The sequence below is a fragment of the Setaria viridis genome, chromosome 3 (assembly GCF_005286985.2).
Source record: "Setaria viridis chromosome 3, Setaria_viridis_v4.0, whole genome shotgun sequence".
Taxonomy (NCBI): Eukaryota; Viridiplantae; Streptophyta; class Magnoliopsida; order Poales; family Poaceae; genus Setaria; species Setaria viridis.
The window spans coordinates 40063852-40087871 of NC_048265.2; the positions used below are offsets into that span (position 1 = coordinate 40063852).

Consider the following 24020-nt stretch of genomic DNA (forward strand, 5'->3'; position numbering starts at 1 on the left):
CTTTTATGCTAGCTTGATCACTTATACTTACCAAGGCATGTAGTTAGGGCATCCGGAGTGTTGGAAATAGGGGCCTTAAGGCTCTTAGGGTCGACCAAACACATAGCAGGGGAGGTCTTAAGAAAAGGTCCAAAGCCAAAAAGGTTAAGGACCAGCCTTATGCTTGAGACCCGACTTTAAGGAATAAAAAATTGGAAGAACAAGAAGGGATGCAACGCACAGACGGAGACGCTGCAAGATAATTGTAGGATTGTTGAGGCCGGCGTCGTTATGTATAATGCCGAGGGGGTCTTAGTCATGGGTCCCAGCACGCATAAAAAAAACTCCGATCCGCCCTCCATCTATCGTGCTGAGGCCTCAAGCTCCCGTTCGTTGGCCCACCAAAGTTGCAGAGTTGATTTTTTTTATTTCTTAAGATAAGCCTGAGGTCGGTCTTTCACTTTTTAGCTAAGGCCGACTCGTCTAATGTGTAAGAGTCTATTTGGTTTCACTTGCTGCAGCTAAACTTTAATCTCTTTTAGCCCCAAAATACCAAACACTCTTGCTTATTAGGTCTAAACTTTAGCTGCTTATGTTTAGCCTTATGGGGGCTAAAAGTACACTTTACACCCTCTATCCTCGTTCAATGCACTTTACTCCTCTCTCTCCCTCCTCCCCCGTCGCCAGCTCCTCCAGAGCCATCCCCGCCGACTCCTCCTCCTCCTCCATCCCCGCTACTGTCGATCCCTCCCCTTCCTCCACGCCGGTCGCCGGCGTCCGCTCCCCTTCTGTCACGTCACCCCCCCCCCCTCCTTCGCGGGACGCCGTTAACCCCTCCCCTTCCTCCGTGCCGGTCGCTGGCGTCCGCTCCCCTCCCTCCGTGCCGAGCGGCGGCAACCTGATCCGCTCCGTGGCCAGCGATTTGGAATGGAGGACAGCGGAGGACTTCATGGCCGACGATATGGAATGGAGGACGGCAGAGGAGAGCAGGGTAGCAGCGACGCTGCTATAGCGGGCGGAGAGGAGCGGTGCAGGTGAGGAGGAAGAAGTGCGGGGTGAAGGACAAACAGGTCATCCTTGAACACAATAAATGTTGTTTAGCTCATGAAACCAAACAGGTATGACTAAAGTTTAGTCCTTCCAAATAAGCAACTTTTAGCTGCTTATGATAAGCAAGTGGAACCAAACAGGTTCTAAGGCTGACCCTAGCCATGCCAGATAGGCCTTAAGACCGGCCAATTTTGCACACTCCGGATGCCCTTACACACAAGAGACGGTGGCCTTATCCTGTGCGGGACCCACCATTAAGATCCCCTCGGCAATATACACTCCTGATGCCCTTATGCAGAGCATAACTATATATGTGACATTCAGTTCCACAGACTAATTTCCATCTGATAACTTGCAGATGGCACCAAGTGATTTCCACATACTAATTTTCCATCTAATTTCCATAACTATACTAGTTGGGCGGCTTGAAGAACTTGAGCTTCATACCGTTGCTGACGATGCCCCAGACGCCACCCAGCGAGAAGGCCAGGCTGAAGGCGGTGCCGAGTAGGGCGAGCCCCCAGTTGAGGTACCAGCTGAAGCTGAGCCGCTCGGGCTTCTTGACGCGGATCCACATGAAGCACGGGTACGCGAAGGTCACCGGCAGCGTCAGCCCGCCGAGCAGGCCGGCGAGGCTGGACAGGAACGGCAGCGCCACGCTGATGAACAGCGAGAGGAAGCCGTAGAACACCCTGAACCCCGACCGCACCCACGGCGAGCACGGCCGGTTGGTGCGCCCCGTGTAGTAGGCCTCGAAGCTGTCGAACACCGGCATGGAGTAGATCTGGAAGCTGCTGAGGCAGTTGAGCACGACGAGGAGGCACGTCGTCGCCAGGAGCACCTGCGGCGTGTCGTGGCTGTGGAAAGCGTAGAGCGCCGCCAGCATCCCTCCCGGCGGCATCTGCACATACAAGGGGTTCCAGGGATCATTATTAGGTGCAGAACACGGTGAAGTCATGGTGGCTGTGATTAGCAAAGTATTATTGTGGTGCACTTGCCATGTTTCCGTAGGCCCAGTAGCCTCCAACGGCGACAGGGAAGAGGCACATTGCGATCAGGAGGTACGCGACTTTGGCCCCACGCCACATTGGCACATGTGCTGGATGCTTGAAAGTCGATGGCATTGTCGCCTGCAAGATTTCAACGGGCAATTCACACCAAATTATACTAGTTATGAGTAACGGAAGTGTCAGGACAAATTATCGGTTCAGGAATGAATACTAACCTGAATTTCCAGGGCAAGATTGTGCCCTCTGAATGCAAAGGCTACTATTCCGAGGGCGTTCAAGGTTGAGAGTAAGGATGTACCGAAAGAAGTTGATCTCACTGGGTCATAAGAGACTGTCGGTGGCCGCGGTTGGCTGACCGAGAGAACCCAGGACATGGTACAGTACATTATCGCAGTCGCGCCACCGATGAGCGAGAGCCCAGCGATTGAATTGAGATTTGGGAGCTGGGAAAGAATTACTGCCAAGGATGTGAACACCAAGTACCATTCGACCGTTGTAATGGGACTCGGCGAGCAGAGTGGTCCGCACACTATTTGGTAGAACAGCTTCATCGTCTCCCCTCCAACCAGGATCAACGCGGTTGCAGTGCCTGCCGACAGATAGATAGTTGGGAAAAGAGACAGCCACATTCCCAGTTTTTCTCCTGGATAAATAATGCACACTGTTCAGTAATTGGTGCAAATCATTTCTGTCTAGTGAAGCCAACTTAGTAGCTATCACTTGAACAGAACAGCAGAGAATCTAGCCACATTGCATGTTCTTAGTTTGGTGTAAACAGAGGCAACAATTATTCAGACTACATAATGCAACAGTTTGATAAGAAGGATCATGGTGTTTTCAGTGGTAGCAAAAGGAACCACGGTTATGGGGTACTGTAATGACATGAGAGCGATATGTTATCCAACAGAAGCTCATGATCATGATCCAAATGTGAAGAAAACAAAAGAGTGTTCCTAGATTAGCCTGGCACTACCCCATCAATCACACTTCACCTCCTATAATGAAGCAGAAAGACACTATCAGGAGATTCTTTCCAGCCTACATGACAGAGATAATACTTGGGCAGAGGTCACATACAGTGCACACCCATTTATATATTGTCATGAACTGGCAAAAATAGTTGAGGGAATGTCTCACCAAATGCAGCCTGTGCAAGCTCCACATATCTGTTGTACCTCCTGCCTGGCACAGCCTCATGAAGCTTCACTAGTATCCAGAGTGTGTACAGTTGCCAGAAATAAGCAATAGTCAAAAATATTATCCCCCAGCTCCTGTAGAACAAATAGTCATGAGCAGTAAAATGTCAGAAATGGATATAAAATTCAGCTATAATTTAGTCAGATTGAATACATAAAGGAACTATCTGAAAGTGTGAAACCAATTCCAACTCGGTGCCATAACCAACGTTGAAAAATAATAGCATAATAATACTTTTAGTTGATTTTTTTTCAAAGCGGTGCATAATTTTATCGATCTGTTGCAAGTACTGCACATTTATTTATTGGAAATTCATCAAAATACAAATAAAAAAATAGAAAAGTGAAACCAAAAGAGACTACTATCTTATCTTTGGCTAAAACTGAATGGAACCTCCAGTTTCACCAAGCTGATGAATCAAATAATAATGTATCATATTTTTCCAGTCAACAAATTTGAAGAGTGGAAAAATTCAACTCAAGATCTTGCACTGGCTGGGCAGCATTAACATACTTAATTATTGGAAAAAAGTTTCTTGTCCCCCCTAGGGGTTTTAGCAGATCGATAGAGTGAGTACATACATGTACATGGTTATCTCACCCAAGCTCAGTTCCCACTGCGGTTTGCGCTGGCAGACCTGGCTCCCTCAACCATGTTGAGCCATTGACACGGGCAGAACAGAGCAAGAATGTAAACCGAAAATTAAAGGCTCCAAAGTCACCAACCAAAATCACCTTAATAAGGTTCCTAGTAATAGTATCTAAAATCATCAAATCACCCCCATTGGGCACTGTTTACTGATATGTGTATTGTTGGTGGAGAGAACTCCCTTGTGGTTTTTGGGACCAATCATCAATATTGTCTTTAGTTTGTGTAGAAATCAGATAAGTACAGCTAAGTTCAAAGAATGCACATTCAGTTCAGAGCAGATCAAGAATTGTACAATCTTGACAACGAACGTAAAGAGAAGGATGCAACCAACAAGGAACTAGCTGCGACTGCACATGCATCTAGTGTTGTTGCTGCCAAGGTAAATAGAATCTCGTTGCTACGAGTTGATTGTTTGTGGTCAGGCCAAGTGATGTCAAACAATGCGTTGTCAACAACGTGCAAGGTAAAGAGAAGGATGCCAAACAATTCTTCTCCCCCGGCCAATTAGGCCAATTAGGTGGCCAATGACACTCACTCTGCCATTCCACTCTTACCTCAAATCCAGGCACCATTAACAAGAGCAGAGCAAGCACAGCAACAGAAACAAGGCAAGCAATGGAAGGAGACATATATGAATACCATCCGAGTGCCGGGAACGCGAGCGGGAGGAGGAGCGCCTGGAACCCGAGGCCGGCGTTGAGGGAGTGGAAGGCGGCGTAGCGTGCGTTGCCACCGCGGCTCTCGGTGACGGGCAGCCAGGCGTCGCGCGGGTCGAGGCGGGTGAGGTGGCCCACGTCCTCCAGGTAGCCGCGCAGGCCCTCCACCACCCGCCGCCCGGGCGTCCCGGCGGCGCTCTTGCTCCGCCCGCCGCCACCGCCGCCGGTCGGGGTCGCCGCGCCCTCCGGCGTCGAGAGCCCGTGCGGCGTCGCCGGGATCGACACCAGCTCCGGCTCGCTCGCCGCCCCCTCCGCCGCCGCCGACGTCGGCGTCGCCATTGCCCACGGCCCGCGCGCAGTGTTCTTGGCTCGGCGGCGCGGCGCCCCGAGCGAGACGAGAGCGAGTTCTTGGAGCGCGCGAAGGAGTGAGAGTGTGGCAGAGTGAGTTTTTGGAGCTCGGGTTGGGTGGGAAGGCGAGAAAAGAAAAGGTGGCTCTGGGGGGCGTGGAGTGCGGGGACAGAGGACAGTGACTTCCGTCCGTGTCGGGGAGGAGAGAGAGTAGTGAGAGAGTGAAATGAATGATGCACGGGGAGTGAGGGAGATGACTTGACTGCGGAGAGAGAAGAGGAGGAGCGGCCGAGCGGGTGTCCTGCGCGCGTGTACGAGAGGAGACTGTAGGTCTGTAGCCATGTCCTGGCGTGCGTCGTGCGTCTCCGTCCGTGCTTGGAGCCTTGGAGCAAAGCAGAGCACGGCGCCGCGGCGGGCGGGACCGACAGGGCGGCGACTCGCTCGGCTCTGCATCTGCTTGTGCTTGCTTGTCTGGCAGGCCGCCGCAGGGGATTGCGTGCGTGCGCGCATTTTCACCGTGCGGTCAACTCGGCAGGGATTGTGCCGGCTGCCTTGCCGGCGAGGGTTTGCGTGCCGGCACAGTACAACCGCGCGGCGGGTACAGTTAGGATAGGATGGAAATGTGAAAATGGATATTTGAATTACCTACTTGAACTTAACGTGGCACTAAAATGGATATATCCGAATTCGTTTTTCTTGATTTTCTCTATCCGATTCCACGTTCATATTCCACAATATCCGACACTATCCGTATTCAATCATATAAAATTATTAGTTATCTCTATAACTAATAATAAATGATGTTACTTTAAATATTAATAATGACAATATATCATTGAAACTATTCAAAATTCATCTTTATAACTAATAGTTAATTATATTAATTTTATTATTACTAATATTGTACCCATAAAACTAGTTAAAATTTATCTCTAATTTTAATTTTAAATACTCTAGTTTATCTATTTATTAATAAAAACATTTTATACAATTTTTATTATTCATTGATAAATATTTATATTTATTGAAATATATATTTATCCATATATTATTTTTTCATAAATTGCACTATTTAAAATAATTATTAATTAATGTAATATTCTTATGATGATTTTTGTTTGCACTAGGTACTCATACTTTAGTCTCTACTTGTATAAAAGTTTTGTTATTAAAAACTATCAACAAATAAAATAGGTAAATCGAGTAAATATCCGATGGATATCCGAATTCGAGACATTTGTTTTATATTCGTATTCGAAAATATTCAAATTCGTATTCTTATTTGACTTGAAATATGGTAAAAAGTGCTATGCGGATGCGACTCCATGCGATCCAAATTCCATCCTAGCTGCAGCGACCGATTGGCCTTGGCCTGCCCTGGAAGAAGCAGTGGTTGCACAGTAGGAGGCGAGAGGCGACGGCACGTCGGTTGCCGAGTGGGGTGGTGTACACTGTACAGTGTACTGGTGTGGTGTGCGAGGCACGGAAGGATGGCGCAGCGGCGGCCGGCGGCTCGGGTGCAGTGCCGTGCCGTGCCGCGACCGATTGGCCTGCTCTCTAACTCCAAGCAGTGTCTCCTCAATTCACCATGTGAAAGTAGCTCTTTCAGCAGGCCTACACTTTATTCATTTGTACGTTTTCTCTACGAAAATCACCTCCTGCATGCGGGTGTGTACCCCGGTGGTGGTGAGTCGTGTGTTTGTTCGAGGAACGAGGTAGTCCATCATTTTCTCGCTCGTCGAAAGTTAGTTCGTGGAATGAAATGAGTTGATCTATCACCACTTCATTCCTCACTGACTAATAATTAGTACTAGTACGAGAAATGAGATCATTCCATCAAATTTGAGGAATGAACTCATGATACACCACCTCATTTAAAATGGAGTGATTCTTCAAACCAAACATCCCCAAAAGTTTCGTAAACGACAACAATGACACAATAAAACCCTGATGGCACCAGCTGAAAAAATATGACCATGATGAGGACCATGGGAACAAAATTGAGGTCGGAAGCTAGTTAACTATAATTCCACCATCTGGATTGAGTCGGCTGTGACTACTCAAGTTTTACTTCTTAGTATTAATAACCTTCTTTCCGGTGATTCCCATTCTAACTAAGAGAACAGCTTTGATTCCACATTACCCTCTCTTTCCCCTCACTATGCTTGTAGCGGAGAGCTGATGTATACAAGGAAAATATAATAGACGACAATATATAATGATGATCTCGGAGGAAGGCTGCTAATGGTTTGGTCTCAAACCGATTTTAGTGGTTTGGTTTTCATAATTAGTCTAACTTAGTTTGGTGGACAATGGGGTGAGATATATAATGATTGAGTTTGGTTTGCCATGGTTCACACCTTCAAATTCGAAATTATCTGAAATTTGTTGGAGATATCTCAAAACGATAGCAAGCCACTTCGTGAAGATTCATGTGCCTAGATCTACACGTGAGCCCCACGTCGAAAGTTGGACCCTAAAACTAAAACATCACGTTCATACCTTAAAATTTTAGCGAATTTGACTAAAATTTGTTGGAGATGTCTCAGAATGACAGTCATTCTCTTCATGCACATTAACATGACTAGATCTACACGTGGACCTTCAAGGTGGCAAGAGCTACATACTACTTCCATACAACTTCAAGTAAGTGTTTGTATATACGTATGTCGTCTATCTTAGTATCCTTTTCCTTATATGACTAATGAATATTTACGTACACAGTTACCATCGGATCCTAATAGTAATTGAGCCTGATAGAAGCTGAGTTACCGTCCTCGATTCCTTAAGGAAACCACTAGCGGAGTACCAAGAGATTCAAGACATTCTACACTTGTAATTAATAATTCTAGACCTTTATCTTATTACAAAAGTGTATTTCCTAAATTTTCGCCTAACACTATATCATTGATTATTTAAATCCGTAAGGCAGGGAAACAATTCATCAAAAAACGGCGCCAAGGTGCATTCCAAGAAAAACTTACATGGGACACAGACTTCCCGGTACGTACGAAGTTTGCATATTTTATACATTCTATATGACGAATATTTTATAACTTGTTTTTTTCCCACTGAAGTGCTTAAGACAGGAACAAGGAATAATCTATGTGGGTACTATGTCTGTGAGAATATGCAAAGTTTTCTATCACATAAGATCAGGTTGACACCGCAGGAAAAATAGGAAGTATGTAATATAAAATAATACTATTAATAGTTAATTATTTTCTATCTCCTTATATTTAATTGTCCGTGTAATATTATTCACTTCCAAATTATAGATGCATAATATTCGAGACAAGATCTTGGAGAAGAAAAGAATAGACACAATATGCGAAAGTCTTGTAGGATTCCTGCTGGACGAGGTGATAAATTCACAAGGAAAATTTCATTACGGTGGATGAAATTAAGAAGCACCGAGCAACACCTTGACGGGAAGACCTCGACGAAGATCCTAGAGCTATATAGTTAGCTAGCTAGGAATTAATTGTACTGTATATATATACTAATCAAGAATTGTACATATACTAGCTAATTGTATAAGAATTGTCTATATCAGTATGTAATAGTTAAATTAATTCGTTTAAATACTATATATAGTTTGATTGATTTCATTAATTATAAAAAAAAACTCTCAACTAACTAAAGGGGTACGTGATGCACAAAATTATAGGCGCCATGCAGGCGCCTGCATGGCGCTGTATACATGCTCTTTAGTCCCGGTTTGTAAAAACAAACCAGGACTAAAGAGGAGACATTTAGTTCCAGTTTGTAAAACAAACCGGGACTAAAGGGGTCTGTCCAGCGCCTGGCGTGGTAGCCCCGTTAGTCCCGGTTGGTTTTACAAACTGGGACTAAAAGATGGTCTTATATCCCGGTTTAGGACCCCATGATAAAAGACTGCCCCCTTTTATCTCGACGGGTTAATCCTGGATGCATTTTCGGGAGATATGCACCCTGCGAACCGGTACCGATACCTAGTTCTCTAGTAGTGCCACGTCGAAAGTCGGACTATAAAACTAAAACCTCATATTCACACCTTAAACTTTTAGCGAATTTGACTGAAATTTGTTAGAGATGTCTCAAAATAACAGTTAGCTATTTCATGTAAATTTGTACTGCTATATCTACATATGGGCCCAGGTCAAAAGCTAACCATATGATATATATAGAAAAAATCTCACCTTACATGGGAATTCCCTTTCTCACCTTTTAAGTGGCTTAAAACCAGTTTAAGACATGTGGTTTGATTGGGTTTGGAGTTTTTTATACCAATGAGTTGGTTTGGTTTAGATATACAAGAGCAGTGGGTTGGCTGGTGTGGTTTACAATTAATTTTCTTTTATGTATGGTTTGATTTGGTTTTGGGACGGTTCTTCGACCATTAGCAGCCTTATCTCGGAGTTCCATGGTACATTGGCTGTAATTGTCCGGTAGTCGACAGTGGAGGATATATATGCAAATGCATTGGTGCAGCATAAAATGTACTAGGACGAAGGGCGGGCTCCAACTCTGACATTTCAAATTATCTTTGTCTATAAACCTAGAATTTGGTCACCGTTTTCTCTAATAATTTCGACATATTAAATTAAATTTACAGTTTTCAAAATATATATAAGACGTAGCTTTGTTTTGAACGAACTGGGAGGTGGTGCATAATTTAGACTTGTTCAATTTTCCAAGAATTTTGCGCTGCAATAGGACTCCCTGCCATCCAACGCTTAAATAAAATACTAGGCACGTTTTTTGCTCTGATGAGTATCACTTTAGAGATAATTGCTTATTTGCGGGCCAAATCAGGAATAATCTCATGATTTTGTTCCTATTACTAGTCCTCTTGAGTTTAATTTGATGTCCTGGCCATAATAGTTGTGCCAGTTAATTGCAAAGCAGTGTATCATATCACAAGATGACGTGCTGGGATCGCACTACCGGATACAGTAAGTTTGCCGAGTGCCCCAGGCACTCGGCGAAGGGCCAAATACACTCGGCAAAGTGTTTGCCGAGTGTAACACTCGGCGAACATTACTCGGCAAAGTTTTTCTCGGCAAACAGGTTGTTTGCCGAGTGTCAACCATCGGGCACTCGGCAAAGCCTTTGCCGAGTGCCGCAATACACTCGGCAAAATATGACACTCGGTACAAAGGCGTTGACGGGCTGTCACGGCGACGGAAGCTTTGCCGAGTGTCTGACGGCCGACACTCGGCGAAGTCTAAATCTTTGCCGAGTGTTTTCTTAATTACACTCGGCGAAGTTTCCATCTTTGCCGAGTGTATTTAAGAAAACACTCGGCAAAGATGCCCGGCCCGCCATTTTTTATACCCCCTTTGCCGTGTGTTTCCCTAAATACACTCGGCGAAGTTTCCATCTTTGCCGAGTGTATTTAAGAAAACACTCGGCAAAGATGCCCGGTCCGCCATTTTTTTATGCCCCCTTTGCCGAGTGTTTTCTTGAATACACTCGGCAAATGGCCTGTGTTTGCCGAGTGCCTACTTAATGGCACTCGGCAAACAAGCAATTTCGCCAAATTTTTTGACCCCTTTGCCGAGTGTTTGAAGAATACACTCGGCAAACCCGTCTACTACTACCAGAAATGGCCTCTTTGCCGAGTGCTAACACTCGGCAAAGTGTCCTAATTCCTGCTACAAAATAGAAATGTTAGGTATAAAGGACCCCTCTCAAAAAACAACCACAGATACACAGGCATATTAATGGCAGCACAAGCATATAAATTGCACCACAGGATTCACAAGCACACAAATAGCATTCATAAGTTCTCGTCTAAATAAGTAATTCACAAGTTTTGCATCACAAACACAGAAATGACAAGTCACTGAGGAGGATGAGGAGGACGTGCAGGTGTCCAGTGCCCCCAGGAAGATTCTGCATTGGACGCCGCCGATTGATTCTGCACAAATGTAGGTAAAGAGATTTCATAGTCTAAACAAGTAATTCTAGTGGAAGTAAGTCTAGATTGATTGTAAGGTTGAGATTGACTCACAGGAGTAGCTGCAGGAGGTGGTGGAGGTGGCGGGAAGAGGTTCGGTGGCATAGGTGGTGGAGTTTGACCTAAACTGTGGAACACACTCTGCATGTATTGGAACATCTGCTCCGTCCTCTGCCTTTCAAGCTGCCGATCCGCCTCGATCCTCGCCTCTAGTTCCTCTCGGCGCTTCCGTTCTACCTCCACCTGGGCCTACAATATTTCATCCCAACCACTTATTGTCAAGCAAAAGGTAAGTACAAAATGAATGAAAAATTAAAGAAACACAACTAACCTGCAGAGCCTGCATCTGTAGCTGTGCAGCGGTAGGCCGTGGCCGTATCGCGGGGCTCGAGTCCGTGCTCCTTGCTCGGATCTGGGAGAGAGTGGGAGTACTGGCAGTGTCGATCACGCTATCTCCAATCCAATACCTGCCATGCTTCTTCCCTCCTCCTACCCTCATCACTATTTCAGGATCGATATCCTGAGAGCTCGGATCGAACTCTGGCCCGTGAACCTCCCTCGCCATGGCTGTGTACTCGGTGACGCGGCTGTGGATGCTGGGATGGCTGTACGCCTCGGGCGGGTCCTCCGGGTTGAAGTCGATGTCTGCCGTGGCCTTGCCCTTTTTGGACATAACCCATGCCTTGAACCGGGAGCACTCCTGACCATCATGTGATGAAGTCTGCGGAAAAAATGTAAAATGATTACAAAATATGCAGTATTATGTCTGAGAAAACAGAAATGAATTCACGTACCCATTTTTCCTTGTACTCATCAAGGCTCAGACTGCCTTGATGGTGTGATGCATATGGCATCTGCAGACGCCGCTCCCGGCAGGCATTGTGGTTCTCCAACCACCCAGGCTGCAACCACACGTCCACCATTTTTTCCCAGCACCGGGTAAAGGATCGGCACCACCACGGAGGCACCTATATGAAGTGTATGACATATAAATAACGGAATTAAGCGTAATTAATCTCTCAAATAGTAAATATAGTCTTTATGTACGTACCGCCATGAATTCTTCCTTGGTCAGGTTCATTGTCCTGGCCTCTTCTTTTTTGATCCTCATCCTTTTGTATTCAGCATAAAAGTCGATGATGGCCTGAACGCGCGCCTCGTAGTGCATGTCCTTAACAAGCTTCTTAGCGGCTTGTTCAATCACGGAGGCCGCCCTAGCCTCGAAGCCCTCCTGACATCTATAAAAGTCCTACGTATAGACGGCAAGCATACAATTATTATATCAAGAATGTATTAAGCAATGTAGTGCTGCGAAGACTTACCCACAGCTCGGCCTTCACCCGCTCCGCCTTATTCGCAAACTGCCTGTGGTCACGATCACCGACGTCGGCGGCAGCGACGTAGTGGTCCCACGTGTAGGCCGGCTCCTCCTGTCCGGCGAAGACCACTAGACCGGGGAAGTGTAGCCTACACAAAAGACCGACGATGCCGTTGACCTTGCGGTTGTGGGCACCCCCACTGAGCTTAGTCCAACTCCTGCACAAGTGATTAATATGTGAGTTTGAACATATCAAAAGTACAGAGAATATGTGAAGAAACTTACTTTGCCCCAGCGGGTTGAATCAGGGGGCGTAAATGATCAGGGATGGGTCGCCTCGGGAGGGACGAGGGACCTCGCAACCAAATCTTGGACTGCTCCTCCCCTCCCTCCTCCCCTGCCTCCTCCCCCTCCTTCCTCTGCTGCTCCTGCTCCTCCTGTACCTCCGCCTCGTCACTAGAGGCGTGCGCGGAGGGTACCTCCTCCTCCTCCTCCTCCGACGACGACGAAGGCACAGGCGACGGGGCCCTCACCCCTTTACCCTTTCCTCGACCCCTGCCCCGACCCCTGCCTCTAGCCAAGACCTGTGCCCCCACCGCTTCCTCCACGGGTGCGTCACCCCTGCCTCCACCCCTCCCTCGACGCCTTCCTCGACCTCTCGATGCGTCTGACCGTGTACCTGACCCGGAAGCTGCAGCTTTTAATTTTTCGTAAAGCGCAGCAATCTTCCTCGTACCGCCCACCATTGTTCAATCACCTGCATTTGCCAAGAGTAAACCAATCAGCACATATATAAATAAAACATAATTTCAAAAATAACATGGTATGACAAATAATAAATAAATTGCCACGATCCATACATGTCTTAGAAATAATCGTCATGATCGGGATTAGCTGGATCATAAGTCTCATCGTCACTGTCACGCGTGTCAAACAAATCATTCTCGTGCTCCGAAGTTTCAGCGTCATCATCAATGTCCTGTCCTAACTGTAACCGCTGAAGTAATTCTAACTCCTTCATATTATGAACCTCCTCTCCAGCGTCATCGTCAACAACCCTTTCATTGTCTACTTCCATTGCGAAAGCGTCGGTTAAATCAATCTCAAAAATCCCTTCGAGCCCATCTTCTTGGAAAAAATCTCCATCATATGTGTTGGGGTTAATGTTATAATCTTCATTATTTGGTACAGGTAGTTTACCGTGTGGCGATACCTTGTACACAACATCCCAACCCTTCAGACGATCGTCAGTTTGGCACGGGTATGACAAATAATAAACTTGCGTGGCCTGTTGAGCCACAATATAGACATCGTCTCCTTGCAAGACGGATGATTGCCGAATTTCGACTAACCCAAGATTAGGTGCCCATCTCACGACTGATGGATCAAACCAATGGCATTTGAATATGACTGGATTAATAACTTTGCAACCATGAAAAGTTAGTTCGTATATTTCTTCAATTCTTCCGTAGTACTCGACACCATCAGAGCCTAGCGTGAATACTCCGGTATTTGTCGTTCTTCGATTGGGCCGACTCTGCTCATGGCTTGTTGTGTGAAAACGATAACCATTTACGTCATAACCGGTAAAAGATCTGACCCTGTAGGCACAGCCATCGGCAACCTGTCTAACCTCAACATTTATAGACGAATCGGTTTGAGCCTGCAAGTTGAAGTAGGGTGGTTCGTTATATTATTCACATGTACGGCAAACTTGGAACGTGGTAATCATGAACGAGCGAAATTGGATTGTACCTTATATTTGAACCAAGAAATAAAATCGGGCATTCCATTACCCGCACCCTTTTGAAGAAGGGTCTCGGCTTCGTGCGGGGTAGGTTCCCTTCAATTACGCCAGAATTTACGATGAAATTCCCTGTACCAACGAGAAACATGAGAGTTGATCGCAGAATAGTGATTAATTGAGAACAAACTAGTTTGTTGACAACTTACAGTATGTACGGCTCCACCTCGACAAGGTTGGTCAATACATACAACATGATAGTGCGCCACTCTTTATGTTTCAATTTCTTCCGTGTCGCACCACTTGCACTTCCAAGTTGTCCTCGAAAAAGGCTAAGGCTCGATTCAACTTCTGAGTCATTATAACGAGCGGGTGGATTGTGCACGCTAGGAAGGTTGTCAGCATAGTATTTGGTTGTGAAGTTTGACACCTCCTCCAGAATGTATGCTTCTGCAATGGATGCTTCAATTTTGCATTTATTTTTACATTTAGTTCGAAGAACCTTTTGACATCTCTCAATTGAATAGCACCAACGACCCTGCACAGGCCCCCCCATTCGTGCTTCATACGGGAGGTGCAAAATCATGTGCTGCATCGGATTGAAGAAGCCAGGCGGAAAGATCTTCTCCAACTTACAGAGCAACACAGGCGCCATTCTTTCCATTTCTGCAACCACGGTCCGAGATAATTCCTTAGCACACAGCTGACGGAAGAAATTGCTCAACTCCGCTAGCACTTGCCAGACATTATCAGGTACATAGCCTCGAACCATCACCGGGAGTAGGCGCTCAAGCCATACGTGGTAATCATGACTTTTGAGCCCGTTGATTCGCAAAGTAGCTAGGTTCACTCCCCTCTTCAAATTCGCTGCATACCCATCAGGGAACATTAACGTTTGGAACCATTCTAATACCTCCCTCTTTTGGGCCCTCGTCAGGACAAAATCGGCCTTAGGCTTTCTCCACGACTTGCCGGCTCTAGGAGGCATCATGTCTAGCTTTGGTCTGTTGCATAACCTTGCTTGATCCACTCTAGCCTTGACGTTATCCTTTGTCTTGTCAGGAATGTCCATGATTGTACCAAAAATTGCCTCAGCGATGTTCTTTTCAGTGTGCATAACATCAATATTATGTGGGAGAAGAAGATCGTCAAAATAGGGGAGATTCCACAAGCAAGACTTCTGAGTCCAAGCATGTTGCTCGCCATATCCCACAAACCCACCTTCATGATTATTGACCTCAAGAGCGTCTATCTGAGCACGAACCAAGGCTAAGGTCAACATCTGCGGTGGGGGCTCATTAACTACGACATCTTTCGTAAAATTTCTAATATCTGTTCTGAAAGGATGGTCAGGAGGAAGGAATTGTCGATGTTTGTCGAATGAAGAATACTTGCCACCCTTGGTCAACCAAGTGAACTTCACTGAAGCCTTGCATACTGGGCAGGGGAACTTCCCGTGAACACACCAGCCACAGAAAATACCATATGCCGGCAAGTCATGCAGGGAATAGTGGTACCAAATATGCATCTTGAAGTTTGTCCGTGTAGCCCGGTCGTATGTCCATACCCCTTCCTCCCATGCACGGACCAAATCATCTATCAGAGGCTCCATGTACACACTCATATTATTCCCTGGGTGTTCTGGAATTATCAACGATAAAAATATGTTTTGTCGCTGAAAGATGACACCAGGGGGGAGATTCAAGGGGATAACAAACATAGGCCAACATGTGTACGGGGCAGCCGCCATTCCATACGGATTGAACCCATCTGTTGCGAGCGCAACACGTACATTACGAGCCTCTCGAGCTTTCTCATCATAAATGGCATCAAACTTTGTCCAGGCTTCACCATCGGATGGATGTACCAGCTTGTCAGCATTGTATCGACGTCCGTTTTTATGCCATGTCATTTGTTTCGCGGATTCTTCACACATGTACAGCCGTTGGATCCTCGGTATGAAGGGAAGGTACCGTAGAATCTTCACAGGGATTGCAAGCTGCTTCTTCTGACCGTCACCAGAGTCTACCTCCAGGAATCTAGATGATTCGCACTTCACACAGTACTTGGCTTCCGCATATTCTTTCCTAAATAAGATGCATCCCTTCGGGCAAGCATGTATCTGCTCGTATGGCATCTTAAGTGCACGAAGAAGTTTTTGTGCCTCATACATAGACTTTGGTAAGATATGACCCTCCGGGAGCAGGCTCCCAAAAACTGTCAACATAATATCGAAGGCGTCTCGACTCAAGCTAAACTGGGACTTCACGGCCATTAGACGTGCAATGGCATCCAGTTGAGAGACCTTGGTATGCCCGTGAAGGGGTTGTTGTGCCGCAGACAACATGTCGTAATACGCCTTTGCGGTAGCCTCGGGCTCCTCCTCCCTATGAGCTTCATGATAGTCATCTAACATGTCTCCCACCCCGGCGTCATCATCATATTGCTCGATACGTTGTCTGATGACCTCGTCCCTCCCACGATCGACCTCACCATGGTAGATCCATATGGTATAGTCTGACGTAAATCCGTGCCTAACAAGATGTTTACCCATTCCTAACTTGGTTTGCCGACGCATGTTTCCACATTTGCTACACGGACACCAAGTTTCTCTTCCTCCTTTGATCCTTGCAAATGCCCGTTCCAAGAAAGCATCGGTCTTGTTTATCCATTCATCAGTCAACGAATTCTGGCTAGATCGGCCCGTGTACATCCACTGACGATCCTCCATCCTCTACCATACCAGCAAATAATATAAACACTCAAGTTGCATCTACACGTTCCTATATTGTCTATTAGGTAAAGATAGGTCCTAATCCCACACGAGGATGTGTAGGTGGGATTAGTTTCCATGGTCTACTCCGACCCGAGATAGAATTTCGGCAGCACCTCCCCGCTGTTCTCCAAATACACATCCTGTGCTGGAGATTGTGTATCCGGAGAACAATTGGGAGGTGCTGTCGAAACTCTAACTCGGATCGGAGTAGACTATGGAAACTAAACCCACCTACACATCCTCGTGCTGTCCAAAGTAACGTGGACAATTCGAAACAGATACGGTTATAAATATGCAAAAATCTGCATATTTCCAAACGTATCTCTTTCGAACGGGAGACTCACCTTGCTATCGTACAAAGTGACGACTCGAGGACGGTAACGTAGCCTCTCCTGCAAAAAAAACATACAATTGTCAACTAAAAATTTCGGCAGCACCTCCCCTACACGTGGAGGTTTCCATAACCTGCATCAAATAAACGGCACGATGGCCGACAACCACATGTACGGAGCAAGGAATGGCACGATGGCTCACTTCCACAAACATTCTTATAGCTTAAATTCCAAAGCCAACCATCATTTTCTAATTTCAACAACTAAAGTCCCACAATTTCCTAATTTCAACAACGAAAGCCCTACAATTCCCTAATTTCAACAAGTAAAGCTCTCTACAATTTCCTAATTTCAACAACTAAAGCCCTACAATTTCTAATTTCTAATATCTTATTTCTAATTTTAATCTACTATCTAAGTCAGATTTCCTAAATTCAAAAAAAAAATTACCTACGGGGACAGGGGGCGCCGGGGCCGGAACGGGGGCGGCCGGTGGGCCGCGGCCGTCGGGCAGGGGGCGGCCGGTGGGCCGCGGCCGTCGGGCAGGGGGCGGAACGGGGCCGGAACGGGGGCGGCCGGTGGGCCGCGGCCGTCGGGCAGGGGGCGGCCGGTGGGCCGCGGCCGTCGGGCAGGGGAGCCGGCGCCGGGCGCGCCGGTGGCGGGGAGCCGGGGCCGGGGCGAGGCGGCCGGCGGACCGTCGGGCGGCGCCGGTGGTGGGGAGGCCGACGCCGGGGCCGGGGCGTCGGGGTCGGGCGGCACGCGGGGGAGACAGGCGGCCGGCGGGGCGGTGGCGGCGGGGCGGTGGCGGTGGGCGGTGGCGGCCGGCGGTGGCGGTGGCGGGCGGCGCCGGCGACGCGGGAGTCGGGTCGGGCACGGGGGCCGGCGGACGGGGCTAGAGGCGCGCGGAAATGAATCGACGAGACGCTAAGTTCGGAGATAACTTCGATTCTTTGCCGAGTGCCCGCGATCGGGCACTCGGCAAAGGCTTTGCCGAGTGCCGGATCGCTGGCACTCGGCAAAGAACTAGTGTTTGCCGAGTGCCTAGATCGAGGGCACTCGGCAAAGTTAATTCCGGTTTTTTTATCAACCAAGGCCGAAGAAAGTGGGCCCGTGCAACTTGTTTGCCGAGTGCATATAGAAAACACTCGGCAAAATACAAGCCTTTGCCGAGTGCCAGATCGCGGGCACTCGGCAAAGCACTAGTGTTTGCCGAGTGCCTAGATCCAGGGCACTCGGCAAACTTAATTCGGGGTTTTTTTTATCAACCGAGGCCGAAGAAAGTGGGCCCGTGCAACTTGTTTGCCGAGTGCACATAGAAAACACTCGGCAAAATACAATGTTTGCCGAGTGTTTTATGGTTACACTCGGCAAACGTTACATGAAATAACGTATTTTAGTGGCCTTTTTCAAATATACTTGTTCAAAATCGTGTCAAAATCACTAAAAAATTGTTAAATTAGTTTTCTACCGAAAATATTCCATTATTTCATGCAGTTATAGCTCAAATTCCATTTATATCTAATAAAAATCTAGAATTGCATTTAATCAATAAAAAATATCAAATGCATCCGAAAAATTTCCAAAATTTGACATGAACCAACATGTGTTGTATGTTGCCTGTACAAAAAGATTTGAAGGCACTCCTTAATTCATGTGTCACTTGAACACCAAATCTTATTGGCTCCTTTCTAACTTCTATGAATCCCTCCAGGAGATTAGTCGGTTTCTAAGCATGATAGGTCAGAAATTGGGCGAAACGTTCTCAATTTTTTACCACAGCCTACACACATAATATAATGACATCTTGACAAATCTTGTGATTTTCAGATTTCGTTTGGTTTTTTTACAATTTAACAACCATTGAACCAAAGGTTCGTGGTCGTGTTTTTTAAAAACAATGTTCAAAATTTCTTTTCATTTTCTGGTTGAGACCTCAATTTAGTCTCCATAATATGAATATGATTTTTTCACTGATTTCAATCCATTATTTCAAGTACGTGTAGTTAAAATTTGACTTCAATAAAAAAATTCCTATTAATGCAAACGAAGCATTAAAAATCCCAAACAGACCCGAAAATATACCAGATTTTAATATGTATAACCAAATGTCCTACGTGGGGAGTAGAAAAAGTGTGGAAGGTGTTGGAAGGAATTTTTTTTTTGTTTGCCGAGTGCCTCAAGGATGGCACTCGGCAAAGTGTTTCGTTTGCCGAGTGTCCGGCTGAGACACTCGGCGAACGTTTGCGTGTGCCGAGTGTATGCGTCTGGCACTCAGCGAAGCGGACTTTGCCGAGTGTCACACGTCTAACACTCGGCAAAGGTGTAACGGCCGTCCCACGCTGTTAGTGCACGACGCACGTGCGCCGCACGCGATACCGATTTGCCGAGTGTGTCTTCTTTGCCGAGTGTCGTGGAGTTGTTTGCCGAGTGCCTGATTTTTGGCACTCGGCAAACCTCCTTTTTGCCGAGTGTTTTATGTTCGCCGAGTGTCCCATTGTGTACACTCGGCAAAAAGGCTGTTTGCCGAGTGCCCGAGAAAATGCACTCGGCAAAATTTTTACACTCGGCGAATTGACTGTTTCCGGTAGTGTCGGAAGTAGCATGCAGTTTTACCGTTGAATAAGCTCCCACAATTGTATCTAAAAGTTTCATATTTAACACTCAACGACGCAATTTATTTTCCACTTCAAGAATGTGGCTGAATTTCACGTTTGACCGTCCAAAATGATGAGTAAAATGCAAATATTTTATTCAATATCGTTCTTGTATACAGCACAAGGAGGGACTTTTCTTGTAGTGAAGACATCATAGTTGACCATGGCAACAAAATTGTAATGGTGAGAGCTCAAAAGTTGAGCAGAGGAAAAGGGTCAATTAAATTTATTCGGAACATGAGGATGAAATGTGATTCTAGTATAATGTTTGACCATCCTTGAGCTCCTGGAAAGACTATTTGAGTTTCAGCTCTAGGTAAGCTTTTTCCGGGTGACTTCTATTCCTAATTCGGAATTAGTTTTGTTCCCCATTACACATTACGCTCACATTCTCCTATGTCACGCTCGTAGTGGAGAACTGATCTATGCGCAGAAGGTGAAATCAAATGGGTGAGAATATATAGTGATAGTAGCCGTCACGAAATGTCGCATGGTACATTGATTATTATTGTCCGGTAGGTGGTTATATATGCAAGGGCATTTGTGCAGCATTCAAATTTACTCGCACGATTGAATGGTTGTTAGCAAAAATAACTTGATGTTAGAAATAACCCAATTCAGGGGAATAATCTAATCTATCTGGAGAAATTTTAGAGTGCTTAAAAAAATACCATGAAGTATCTAAAGAGAAGTATCAAGAAATACCAATTTGGTGGGACGAAGTACCAAAAATAGTGAGAAATTACTATAATGCGTCTTTTAATTATGTGTAAATCTATTTAATTTTTTTTTGTTAAGAAGGATAAGAAAGGAAAGTTGCAGTGGTACTATAACAATATCTGCACCTACACTATAAGCTAGGAAGCTCATGGAACTTGGGTTACAGTTTACAAAAGTAAAAAAATGATAGTAATTTCATCCATCGGCGAGTAAGAAATTATGCCATGAATAGTCCATTTTAATTCCTAAAAGCGAGACAGATAACAAATGCTTGGACTGCTCATAGTCACACGCGCACAGAACTTTACCTTTGCTTGTGCTGGCGCCTCAGATTAATACGCTTCCTTAGCTCAGACTCAGATACACCATCCGGTGCCTGCATGGTTGTACCTGTAAGGGGAAGCAGCATCTCCGGCCCTCCAGATGGCCACACGCCAGTGAAGGAGATGTTGTGTTCAAAGCTGAGATCTTTTACCCACTAAACACCCTTCCTTTGTCTCACCCGTATCGTCTGCTCATAGACACGCCAGTCGAGGGATTTTGTGCTGCAGAAATTAGAGGCAATCAGGCAAGACATGATATCGATGAATATGCAATAGCTGCTGATCATGCACCCATGTTGCTTCACTCCCAACTCCCAACTTTGACACTATGCAAAAAGAAGATTCCCCATCACATCAAACTTACGGTACATGCATGGAGTACTAAATGTAGACGAAATCAAAAACTAATTGCATAGTTTTGTTGTACTTTGCGAGACGAATCTTTTGAGCGTAATTAGTCAATATTTAGACAATAATTCACAAATACAAACGAAACGCTACAGTGTCGCATTTATGGCAAAATGCCAAATTTGCAACCCCCAACTTGGGAAGTAAACAAGGCCCAAGACGGCGTCGGCTGGTAACGGCCGGTTCGTAGGCCGCAGGCAGGCAAGGAGCCAAGGAAGGAGGGTTTGCGTGCGGAAGGAGCAGGGGTCGCGCTGTAGGGGGCGGGTGGCGGGTGCAGCGACCAATTGCCAGCTCTGCAAGCTTCGCTGTGGGACTGGTCTGGCCTTGTTTACTTGCCAATTTGGGAGTGGTAAAATTGGCATTCTGCCATAAATGCGACACTGTAGCGTTTCGTTTGTATTTGTGAATTATTGTCTAAATATTGACTAATTAGGCTCAAAAGATTCGTCTCGCAAAGTACAACAAAACTGTGCAATTAGTTTTTGATTTCGTCTACATTTAGTACTCCATGCATGTACCGCAAGTTTGATGTGATGGGGAATCTTCTTTTTGCATAGTGCCAAAGTTGGGAGTTGGGGATGAAGTAAACAAGGGCTCGGTTTCGGTGCCTCTACACTGACCTCTAACATTATTTGGAATTAATTAGCCTGCTCTACGAGTATTGCACTCTTGGAAATCACGGACCGAAACTTTGCACTGAGAACGCGAGATCTTTATTCACTAATTGTGCTAAGACTTCCAAACTTCACCATTTCGCATGATGGCGACCACGGGAACAAGATCCGAATGCTGTGAGCGCAAAAAATAGGACCATCATGAATTCATGAAGACCATGGGAACGAACAACATTGAGCTCGAAACTCGAAAGCAAGTTAATTAGCTTGTTCCCGTTGACTTCTATTCCTAATTAAGAGTAGCTTATTTGTTCCCCATTTACATATTAACCTCTCTTTCTCCGCATTGTGCTTATAGCAGAGAACTGAAGCACATATCGTAGAATAAAATGGACCACATTATATATATCGTGATGATCTTGAAACATCGTATGGTACATTGCATTGGTCATTATTGTCCGGTAGATGATAGTGGAGGATATATATGCAGAAGGCATTTCTGCAGCTTCAAGTTTACAAGGTGAACGGTGCGCTCCAACTCTGACGTTTGAAACTAGCTTTGTCTATAGACCTAGACTTTCGTCACCGGTTTCTATAAGATTTTATCAAAACAAATTAAGTATAGGTTTTTCAAAATAAGACGTGCCTTATTTTTCAACAAACTGGGGTAGTGGTATACTTAGACTTTATCAATTTTCTTAGCCTTCTGTAATAGGACTCCCTGCAATCCAACGCTTGAATCGATCGAATACTAATAATAGAGATATCTTTTGCTCATGGTATCACTAATCTCATGATTTTGTTCCTATTACTAGTCCTCTGAATTTTGATGTCCAAGCCAATGGTCATACTAGTTGTGCCAGTTAGTTGGAAAGCAATTCATCGTCACAGGATGGCGTGCGTGGACTGAAAGTTTCATCTAAAATCATCAACAATGCAAAATACAATTTCACAGAAGAACGCGGCTCGATTTCATATTTGACCTTCCAAGATGAGTGAAATGCGAAAGTTTCATTCAATATCGTTCTTCAGGACTTCGTACTTGACCCTTTTTTTAATGATTACCATGCAAACAAAAATCATAATGATGAGAGCTCAAAAGGTGAGCAGACAAAAAGGAGGATCCATGGGCCTTGTTTAGTTACCCCAAAATCCTAACTTTGGCACTATGCAAAAAGAAGATTTCCCGTCACATCAAAATTACGGTACATACATGGAGTACTGAATGTAGACGAAATCAAAAACTAATTGCACAGTTTTGTTGTACTTTGCGAGAATCTTTTGAGCCTAATTAGTCAATATTTGGATAATAATTCACAAATACAAACGAAACGCTACAGTATGCTACAGTGCTGGCACAGTGTAATAGTTGCCATTTGAAGTATCAAAGTAATTATGGGAAATTGGAAAGAAATTCAAAAGAAAAAGAAAAACAATTGGCAAAAAGATCAAATTCGGCCAAATTTTGACCGAAATTTGAATTTCAAATTGAAATTCAGGAAAATTTGCCAAAAATGTGGGTTACAAATGTAGGAATGTTTAGAACTTAGGGATCAAAAATTCAGGACTGAAATTGGTGCTAAATAGCTCAAAGGAGTTAAAGAAGGAAACAGAAATAGTGAAGTACTGTTCATCGTCCGAAAATAAGGTTCAGAGAAAACAGCTCCAGAGTCTGTTTTCAAAATTGATTTCTGGAGAATTTTGCAACTAAGTGCACCATGACAACTGTACCATATTGAAGTGTGAACTTTGGACTACAAGAATTGGGTGTTTTTGGCCAGGATCAGTAACAGGAAGGGAGTCAAATTCCAGCTCAAAGTCAGCACAAAATCACAAGTTGACTGAAACTCTGAATTTTTCTAAGTCTGAACAGCAGCAAGGCAACGACTTGGAGCTCGAATTCAGAGCTATTTAGATCAAAAGAGATACTTATTCATGAGCAAAATGGAACACTGGGACATAGTAGAACATGTTTGGGTAGAAGTTGGATTGGAAAAACAAGGTTTAAGCCACTGAATTGGATTAACAAGTGAGATCGACATTACTGTCGATGACTGACAAAGTGAACCTCTGATTCAGTCGATTTCAGAACCAACTCGAGCAACATCTCCAAATTTCCACTGGTTTGATGATTATCTCGGGATGGAGCCAAAACAAAAGCTGGAGAATTTGAGTTTATCTGTAACTTTCTTAAGCATCGGTGTGCCGTTGGATCAAAGATCAACCACGACGCGGCTCTGAAGGTCACGGGCGGTGACAGAGCTCCAGACGTGTCGCCGCCGTCGTCGTCGGTCGA

At 45.3% G+C, this 24020-nt stretch overlaps 3 protein-coding genes across 3 annotated transcripts in view; all 3 read right to left on the minus strand.

The window, feature by feature from the left end:
* Positions 1 to 1056: 1056 nt before the first annotated feature.
* On the minus strand, positions 1057 to 5096 carry LOC117847098 (lysine histidine transporter-like 8). Its single transcript, XM_034728256.2, has 5 exons — positions 4527 to 5096; positions 3177 to 3310; positions 2255 to 2682; positions 2028 to 2159; positions 1057 to 1930 (listed from the first exon to the last, which is right to left on the minus strand). The coding sequence occupies exons 1-5, from the start codon at positions 4880 to 4882 to the stop codon at positions 1442 to 1444; spliced, it is 1539 nt and encodes a 512-aa protein (XP_034584147.1). The 5' UTR covers positions 4883 to 5096; the 3' UTR covers positions 1057 to 1441.
* Positions 5097 to 10489: 5393 nt separating this feature from the next.
* Positions 10490 to 11605, minus strand: LOC140222125 (uncharacterized). The gene is made up of 3 exons (XM_072292320.1): positions 11167 to 11605; positions 10890 to 11084; positions 10490 to 10796 (listed from the first exon to the last, which is right to left on the minus strand). The coding sequence occupies exons 1-3, from the start codon at positions 11506 to 11508 to the stop codon at positions 10719 to 10721; spliced, it is 615 nt and encodes a 204-aa protein (XP_072148421.1). The 5' UTR covers positions 11509 to 11605; the 3' UTR covers positions 10490 to 10718.
* Positions 11579 to 24020, minus strand: part of LOC140222271 (uncharacterized) — a 30397-nt gene continuing 17955 nt past the window's right edge. The window contains exons 3-6 of the mRNA XM_072292438.1: positions 12439 to 12590; positions 12158 to 12371; positions 11887 to 12084; positions 11579 to 11803 (exon numbers count right to left, since the gene is read on the minus strand). Of these exons, the coding sequence (XP_072148539.1) occupies positions 11579 to 11803; positions 11887 to 12084; positions 12158 to 12371; positions 12439 to 12590 (789 nt within the window). The remainder of the gene's footprint in view (positions 11804 to 11886; positions 12085 to 12157; positions 12372 to 12438; positions 12591 to 24020) is intronic.

Bases quoted from the DNA above. Each gene is read 5' to 3' on its own strand.
- LOC117847098 (XM_034728256.2), bottom strand. From the start codon at position 4,882: ATGGCGACGCCGACGTCGGCGGCGGCGGAGGGGGCGGCGAGCGAGCCG. The intron at 3,311-4,526 runs GTATTCATATAT...TTTGTTCTACAG, and splicing joins GCGTTCCCGGCACTCGGATG to GAGCTGGGGGATAATATTTT. The intron at 2,683-3,176 runs GTGAGACATTCC...TTATTTATCCAG, and splicing joins GCTTGCACAGGCTGCATTTG to GAGAAAAACTGGGAATGTGG.
- LOC140222125 (XM_072292320.1), bottom strand. From the start codon at position 11,508: ATGTCCAAAAAGGGCAAGGCCACGGCAGACATCGACTTCAACCCGGAG. The intron at 11,085-11,166 runs GTTAGTTGTGTT...GAAATATTGTAG, and splicing joins TACAGATGCAGGCTCTGCAG to GCCCAGGTGGAGGTAGAACG. The intron at 10,797-10,889 runs GTGAGTCAATCT...ACATTTGTGCAG, and splicing joins CACCTCCTGCAGCTACTCCT to AATCAATCGGCGGCGTCCAA.